This window comes from Humulus lupulus, chromosome 5, assembly GCF_963169125.1.
Source record: "Humulus lupulus chromosome 5, drHumLupu1.1, whole genome shotgun sequence".
Taxonomy (NCBI): domain Eukaryota; kingdom Viridiplantae; phylum Streptophyta; class Magnoliopsida; order Rosales; family Cannabaceae; genus Humulus; species Humulus lupulus.
This window is the reverse complement of record NC_084797.1, coordinates 238,696,261-238,705,465: the sequence shown is the minus strand read 5'-3', so window position 1 is coordinate 238,705,465 and position 9,205 is coordinate 238,696,261. Positions and strand designations below refer to the sequence as shown.

Below are 9,205 nucleotides of genomic sequence, written 5' to 3'. Positions count from 1 at the left end.
TTAGAAAATAAAGGTAAAAACTAAACAAACTTACAATTAACAACACCCTCATTACTCTTTTCACCCAAAATTCAAGTTCAAAGTTAATAAAAATAACTCTAAATCATAGAGTTATCAACCATCAAGAATATACTTACCAAAAACCTTATGTTCAAGATCTTAGATTTCCTATTCAAAAATAAAGAATAAAGTTAGGCTGCTGAGTAGAAAACTATAAGAACTTAAGGAAAACAATACCAGAATGAACTAGAGTTTGGAATACCTTGAATGCTTCTATGACCGATCTAAACCTTGAACCGAAATGTGCTATAAACCTTACTTCCCAAGTGTTTGGTAAGCTTATAATCCCCAACCCAAGTGTTTACACTCTCAGCAATAATCTAGCAGCTTGCAGCCTCTGAACTTAGTTTGATGAATGAATAAATGGCTGGGTACTAGGTCCTATTTATAGAGTTCAAGAATGAAAAGATCTTCATTTAACTTGAATAAAATAATGGTTTTTTAAGTGAAAAATATTTGAATTATCGTTCAGCAGAGGCTGTAGACTTGGTCAGAAAGATGCTGGACTTATCAAGAGGTTAAAGATTAAAAAGAAAACGTTTTCAAAAACATTCAAAAATATACCAAAGGAGTCGATATATCGTCCCTTGTAGGCGATATATCGCTTGGGCCAGCATGCCCGAGGCTCGTCGAGGTGATCGTGCGAAGTTACGTGTTTTTCGTATCACCGTATTGCGATATATCGCCCCCTATAGCTGCGATATATCGGCATACGCTAAATATTTAAACAAGAAATTGTACATTTTCAGCTTAATTTGAATTGAGTAAACAGCCTTGACTAAGCCCTCTAACGTTTTCAAAGCTGCTGACAGACCCCATGATATCCAAATATTACTCTTAATAAACTTATTCCTCAAAAATACTAAATTATCATTAAACATACACATGACAAGTGTTACATTCTTATTGGGTCTATCTAAACCTTATAATATAATAAATATCACTATCAATATTAGTCATATTAATCAAACCTTGGGTTAAAATTATTATTCTTAAACTATAGGTTAAACTTAGAAAATTTACAAATGTTACTATGAGTGTCCAATTAAATCTCAGTCTGAACCAAAATCCACAGTCATAAAAATACTACTACTATTACTATTATACTACTATCTAACTAGCTACGTAAAGTTCTTGGACTCTACAAATATAGAGTCCATCATGCATTTCAGCACTGTCATTCACCTTCACCGAGCCCACAACCTGAAATTCACAAAAATTTGGATAGAATTTAGTCACACAATTCAAGTCTCTTGTGAGTTTTCTTATTGAGAGAAGATTGCAACTTAATTTAGAGACATAAAACAGATGAAATGAGAAGATCATCTGATAATTTTACAGAACCAATCCCCATCATTTTTTAGAGGGATCCATTGGCAATTCTGACTGTGGGGCAATGAGCACATTGTTTGAAGGTGGTGAAAACTTGTAAATCACCTGTCATGTGGTCGGAAGCCCCTGAATCCACTATCCAAAGACCTTTGTTGGCAGATGCAGTAAATGTGTGAGATGAAGAACCTTGATGACACATTATACTGATGTTTGCCTCAATTGTATGTGGTTGTAGCAGCTGCAGAAAATGTCGAAGAGGGTTCGGAGGTGTTTTGAGAGGTGGCAAACTTTGTTCCTTTGAGATGTGGCTGACTTTGTGATAGTTGGTAGAGGGCTCTCATGAAGTTAAAACAAATTTATGAGATTAATTGGTTGAGATGGAGGAGCCATGAAATTTGGAGATTGAATTTTCATGATGAATGGGCAGTAGAGAAAACAATGGGCAACGGAAAAAAAAGATGTTTATAAACTCAAGATAGATGGAAAAACTTAGCACAAAAATGCAATTCTTTGATGAAATGGTGGGAGAACTCGAGATGAAGAGTCACAACCACAATAGGAAGTGCCGAGGAGGAAGACGCTAGAGAAAGGTGGCCGATCGGCATTGTCACGCGCCTACACGCGCGCGCGCGTGGGAGAAGACACCTGGAAGTGTGGCGGCGCGTGTGACTCACGCACCACTCTTCCAGACCACGAGATTTGGGGTTTTGCCGATCGGAGGTGGGGCAAGCTTTCTGGGCAGGAGGTGAGATTAGAAGACAACTCTAAACAGGATTTCTAAGTTTGAGCCTCAAAGAATGAAACCCTAATTTTTTTAAGAAATGGCGGAGAAAAAAAATTGGAAAGATTTCCCAATTTTGGACTACAAATGCTCTGATACCATGTAGTTGGTTTGGGATTAATTCTTCTAATCTGATTTTATTGAAGAATAGAAATGCCAATATATAGGCAAATTACAATGTACAAGATAGCTAAAAAAGGAAAGAAGTAAATATTACAACCTATGCTTAGCTGTACAAGACACCCTAGATATTTACAAAGATAGGAAATATTTTTATCGGCTGTTTATATCCTATTTATATTTATATCTTTCTCTTCACTACTTGATCTTCTATGGCATCTGTCAATAAATCTTGATAAAAAAAACTGATAGAACTAGACCAGATATGAAATCTAGAGACTAATCTTCATTGATATCAAGAACTGAGGTGTCAAGAATTTATAACAGATTAAAAAATGATTTGGTCGTGAGAAATAAAAAGGAGATAAGATCGTTTGGAATGCATGGAGGGGAGAAATATCTAAAGGACACGTGTGGCACTTTGTCAATGTTTAAAAGTAGGGGAAATTGGGCTAAGCATTTGGGCCTGGGCTTGGGTTGTTGGGCCTGATTTTTTTGAAGGAACTTGTGGATGTGAGGAAGGGAAGCTTCTGGGCCGAGAGGTCATGAGAGGCTATGGTATTGAAGGAAGTGGATCCAGTAGGAAAACTGAAGTATTTTTTGTCTCCTAAGCTTTCAAAAAAATTTCCCAAAGGCCCAAATTTTTTTTCTAAAGTAACAATTTATTATTGGACCGATTTCCCTCTCCCAGAGAAGAAAATTTCTAACTCCGTTCTTATTAAGGATATTGAGGAAGAATCGATTGTCTCTACACAGGAACGTAATATTTTGGTGTATGAACGTAGGAAAAAAAATCCAGGGCCGTTAATGCACAGTAAGGGGTGTAAGGAGGAGGAAAAAGAGGTAGGAATTGAATTGTCTGATACAGAGAGATTTCAAGAAATAGCCTTTGATAAGGGACAGGAGTTTGGGGGGTCTTTTCTGGATGACGCAAGTCTGGATGGTGGTAACTCAGATATGGATGAGGAAGATTTGATTGAGGAGGGAGATCAACTTTCTGGGGACAATATTGCACATATAAGAAGTTTGTGGGAAGATAAGGAAGACTTGGAAAATTATTCCCTTATTGGAAATATGGAATCTAAAAGTGGGGAGGAAAGTAAGATAGATCGAGAGAAAGTTATTGTTCCCTCTAATCTTTTTTAGGAAGATTTTCAGCGTGAGAAAAAGGGAGGTTCGCAAGAGGTAGTTAGGGATTCCTTTGAGGGTACTCTAAAAGCGATGGGAGTGGAGTTGGTTTCAAAAAATTTGGAAGATGCTGATAATTTGAAGCAGGGTTCGATTGATGACAGGAAAAGAAGAGAATTGAAGAAATTGGCCTTCAATATAAATTATGAAGGAGGGAGTAAAAAAAAGCGGGGTTGTGGTATTTATAAATGAGGATTCTTTCTTGGAATGTTCGAGGTAGCGGTGCTTTAGAAAAGAAGAAGGCAATAAAAGAGACGGTGTGTAAAATTAATCTAGATATTCTTGTCTTTCAGGAGGTGAAAAGAAGTCAAGTGGATAGGTGTTTTGTTGGTAGTATTTGGCGTTCTAGGTACAGAGCTTGGGTTCTTTTACCGTCTGTTGGGAGATCAGGTGGGGTTCTGGTAGTGTGGGACACTAGATGTGTCAAGGTTTTGGATTCTTTAGTGGGTAATTTATCTGACTCCATTCTGGTTCAAGCAGAAGGTCATCCTCCTTGGTGGTTCTCAGGGATATATGGATCGGTTCACTATGGTAGTAGGAATGAGTTTTGGGATGAGATCGCAGGCCTTAGTGCTATTTGTGGGGATACTTGGTGTTTGGGGGGAGACTTTAATGTAGTTCGTCGGGTGGAAGAAAAGGCTAACAGTACTACTAATACGAGGAGCATGAAGATTTTCGATGAGTTAATTACAGAGATTAAGTTGGTGGATCCTAGACTCAACAATGGGAAATTTACTTGGTCAGATTTCAGAAAGCATCCTATATGTTGTCGGCTGAACAGATTTCTCTTGGGTAGAAATTAGACCATGCTTTATCCTTTCATTAGACAGGAGGTGTGTGCGGGTGGTTTCGGATCATAGTCCAATGATTCTGGATTCAAATCCCCCACTTTGGGGTCCTGGACCTTTTAGATTCGACAATCTTTGGCTTAAGCATAAGGAGTTTCGCTCAAATTTCATGAAATGGTGGTATGGTGCGTCTCTGAGATGTGGGTCTGGAAACAATTTTATGCTAAAATTGAGAGAAGTGCAACAGAGGGTTCAAGTGTGGAGTAAAGGGATTTATGGACCAAGGAAGTGGGAAAAGCAGGCTCTTGAAAGACGTATTTCAGAATTGGATAGAGTGGGGGAAATTGGTAATTGGGATGATTCTCTCATAGTTGATAGAAGTAGAGTTAAGAGGGAGTGGCATAATTTGGTTCTAGAAGAGGAGAGAGGAAACTGGTTGAAGCTCAAGTGTCAATGGACCAAAGACGGGGATTATAATTCCAGACTTTTCCATAGTATCCTCAGTGCTCGTAAATCAAAGAACTTCATTTCTAGGATTGAGAGAATGGATGGGAGTATGCTAAATGGGGAAAGTGAGATTGCTGATGAGATTGTTAGGTTTTTTTCAAATTTATATTCGGTCGTTGGGCGTCAATGGAAAGGAATTCAGGGCATAGAGTGGAGAAGACTATCTGGTTTCCTAGGCTGCTTTATTGAGAGGCCTTTTGAGGAGGAGGAGATCAAGCAAGCTGTTTTTGATTGTTCTAGAGATAAAGCACTAGGGCCTGATGGGTTTTCTTTGGCTGTGTTTCATTCAAATTGGGATGTCATTAAGGATGATTTAGTGGAGGTTTTTAAGAAGTTCCACGTCGATGGTTCCATCCCGAAGGGTTCCAACGAGACCTATATATGTCTTATTCCTAAAAAGCTCAATAGTTGTCGCGTGAATGATTTCAGGCCAATTAGCCTTGTCACGAGTGTGTATAAGATTATTTCAAAAGTTTTAGCCAATAGACTGAAAGGGGTGCTTTCAGAGACTATTTCAGAAACTCAAGGTGTGTTTGTAGAAGGAAGACATATTTTAGATTCTGTTCTAGTGGCTAATGAAGCAGTGGAAGAGTATCGTAGTAAAGGGAAGAGTGGTTGGGTGTTCAAGATAGATTTTGAAAAAGCTTACGATTGTGTGGAGTGGGTGTTCAAGATAGATTTTGAAAAAGCTTACGATTTTGGATTTTGTGCTAGATCAAAAAGGTTTTGGCGCTCTTTGGCGAAAGTGGATGAAGGGGTGTCTCACATCTGTCTTTTTTTCGGTTTTTGTGAATGGTAAGCCGAGAGGTAAATTTGGGGCCTCTCGCGGGCTTCGTCAAGGGGACCCCTTATCTCCTTTTTTGTTCACCATTGTGGCGGATGTTCTCGGTAGCTTGGTGGACAAAGCAAAGGCTTCTTCAGTATTCAAATGATTTTTGGTGGGTAAGGATAAGGTAGAGGTGAGCCATCTGCAATTCGCTGATGATACAATTTTCTTTATTAATGACGAGGTGTCTCTTCAGGCTTTGCTAGATATTCTTAAGGCTTTTTCGGCCAGCTCAGGTTTGCAAATCAATTTGCAAAAGTGTCAATTGTTAGGGCTTAATGTGGAGGAGGAGGTTGTGATTTCACGTGCTTCAATAGTTGGGTGTGAGGTTGGAAAATGGCAAATGAGGTACTTAGGTCTTCCTTTGGGAGACAATCCGAGACTAAAGTCCTTTTGGGAGCCAGTTATGGCTGAGTGTGCAAAACAGTTAGCTGGGTGGAAGAGTGACTGTAATGGCCCACTACTCTAGACTTTTGGACCATTATCAAAACTATACATACAAATTCTTACTAAAACTTACATTTGCAAAAATACCATAATTTTATTAGAAAACTTATAGAAATAAGAGTTACTTACATAAATACCAAGAAGGATATGGGATCCCATTGTCTTCAAAAACAAAACATGATTTAAAATGAAAGGAATTACATAAGAAGTGCGGAAAATACATGTAAAACCATAAAAAAGTAAAACAAGACTACATCCTCGAGAAATCGAACTCTCGACTCTTTGACTCCATTCACCATCGATACACATTCTCTAAGCGTCCACGAATCTTACCGCCTCTAAAGCTATTTTCCTGCACATAAAACAAAAAGGAATGCGCCTAATGCCCAGCAAGGAAAATCTAACACATAGTCATAAACATAAATTTCATAATAAACATAAAGACATATTATAACACTTATCACATACACTTATTATAATGGCCATTATTACTTGGGGTCCCATAGACTAAACAAGTCATATGCCCATGAGATTAGTGGGGTCCTACTAGCTAAGTAAGTCATATGCCCATAATCTATTTGGGGTCTTGTTAGCCTTATGGGTCATATGCCCAAGCCTACAAACATACATATTCGTATCATATTTATAACATATTTCATAACATAACACATAAGATAACATAAGCATAAAACATATAGATTCTATCCTATTTTCCTTACCAAAGTTACCGGGATATGTGGACAGCGTTGGGACTTTGGAACACTCCTAATAACCATTATGAGAAAGAGTGAGTCTAATGAAGAAAAAGAGATGAAAAGGAATGGGAAGACTAAACCATTGAAAAACATGCTTACCGAAACTTATGTGCTCAAGAACTTAGATTTCCTAACCAAAATAAGAATGAGGTTAGGAGACTGAGTAGAAGGCTATGAGAAAGAAAATAACATAAAACAAATGAACTAGAGTTTTGGTTTACCTCAAAGACTTGTAAGACCAATCTACACCACAACCGAAATACTATAGAACCTTACTTCCCAAAGTGTTTGATAAGCTTATGATGTTTAAGCTTATGATTTCCCCAAAACCCAGGTGTTTATATTCTCACACTCACTTAGCACTTGCAGCCTCTGAACTTAGAGCAAAAGGTGAATAATGGCTGGGTACTAGGTCCTATTTATAGAGTTTGGGAATGAAGGAATCTTAATTTTACTTGAATAAAAATAATAGCTTTTTAGGTGAAAATAATTTGAATAATCGTTCAGCAGAGGCTGAAGACTCATTCAAAAGATGCTGGACTTATGAAGAAGTTGAATGGCTGAAAGGAAAAAGAATTCAAAAACATTTGAATTATGTTGAAGGAGGCGATATATCGCCTGGGCCAGTATGCCCGAGGCGACCGTGCATCGTTTCGTGTTTTCCGTATCTACGTGTTGCGATATATCGCCCCCTATAGCTGCGATATATCGGCACACGCTGAATATTTAAACACGAAATTACACATTTTTAGCTAAGTTTGAATGGAGTAAACAGCCTTGACTAAGCCCTCAACGTATTCAAAGTTGTTGACTGACTCTATAGCATTCAAACTTTACTCCTTATTAAATTTAATCCTCAAAATACTTAATCCTTAATCACCCATTCATAACATGTGCTTAAAATCCTATTGGTTGATATCTAAACCTTATAGTATAATAAATATTATTCTTAATATCAGCTATATAATCAAACCTTAGGCTAAAATTAATATTCTTAAACTATAGGTTAAACTTAGAAAGTCTATAAGTACTACTATGAGTGTCCAAATAATTCCCGGTCTGAACCAAAAATCCATAGTTACAAAGATAATACTATACATACTATAATACTACTAAATAATTAGCTAAGTAAAGTTCTTGGACTCTATAGTACCTTTCTTTCTAGAGGGGGTCGACTGACTTTGATTCAATTGGTGTTGTCTTCATTACCGGTGTATTATATGTCGCTCTTAAGAGCTCCGAAAAATATTTTGAAGGGTTTGGAAAGGTTGATGTGTGATTTTTTGTGGGATGGGGTAGATAATAAGGGGTCCGAGCATTTGGTAGCATGGAACGATGTTTGTAAACCCCTTTTTCAAGGTGGTCTTGGAGTAGGACATTTAGAAGAAAGGAACAAAGCCTTTCTTATCAAATGGTTGTGGAGATTCCCTTTGGGGCGTAATTTTCTGTGGCACAAAGTGGTGTTGAGTTGTTATGGCCGGGCGGAAAATTTGTGGGACACAAAGTCAATAGGGAGATTTACTGCGAGGGGCCCGTGGAAGGACATCTCCTCTCTTTATGGTGAGTATTTGGGGATGTTTCACTTTAAAGTGGGGCGCGGAGATTTGGTGAGGTTTTGGGAGGACGTTTGGATTGAAGGGCAAGCATTGAAGGACATGTTTCCGAATTTGGCCATCATTTCTCAAGCTAGGAACACTCCAATTTTTGAGATGGGTGTTTCTAGGGATGGGGGAGCAGGGGTGGATTGGGACTTTCGTTTCAGAAGGTCTCTTTTTGATAGGGAAGTTCTATCATTGATTGAGTTACTAAGGATTTTGGAGTTTGTTAATTTACCATCAATTTTGGATGATAGGAGGGTATGGGAGCCTGATCCCAACGAGTTGTTTTCTTGCAAGTCTGCTTTTTAAGTTGTGGAGGGCTACAATATTGGCTTCTTTTTGGGCAATTTGGTTAGAACAGAATAGCAGAATTTTTGACGAAAAGTCTAGTCTTTGAGACTTCATTTGGGAGAGAATTAAGTTTTGGGTTGCCACTTGGGTGTATCGCACAAAGGGTTTTGAGGGCTTATCCTTTTTGGATCTCTCTAGAGAGTGGAAGATGTTTTTGGTTGTGTAGTCTGGTTTGTAGTGGGTGTTGCTTTGTCCTTGTATTTAGAATTTTGTTTGTACCAAGGTTTTCCTCCGCCATAAGTGAGGGTTTTTTATTTATTTGAGTGGGGGCCTGACCTAGTGTTTGGTCTCTATCTCCTTTTTCAAAAAAAAAATTGATATCAAGAACTGAGTTGCAATATTCCAAGTATCCGAGACCTTGGATATCTGCCAAAAAGAGTTTTACTCCCAAAATACACAATAATCAGATCCCTAACTCGAGTATTATATATCCAAGTATCCAAGACCTTGGA

At 38.1% G+C, this 9,205-nt stretch overlaps 1 protein-coding gene across 1 annotated transcript; it reads left to right on the top strand.

Moving 5' to 3' along the window:
• Nucleotides 1-3,514: 3,514 nt before the first annotated feature.
• On the top strand, nt 3,515-8,711 carry LOC133780136 (uncharacterized). Its single transcript, XM_062220010.1, has 6 exons — nt 3,515-3,659; nt 3,872-4,220; nt 4,312-5,533; nt 5,577-5,696; nt 5,799-6,051; nt 8,104-8,711. Exons 1-6 carry the CDS (start codon nt 3,515-3,517, stop codon nt 8,709-8,711), a joined length of 2,697 nt encoding a protein of 898 aa, XP_062075994.1.
• Nucleotides 8,712-9,205: the final 494 nt, after the last annotated feature.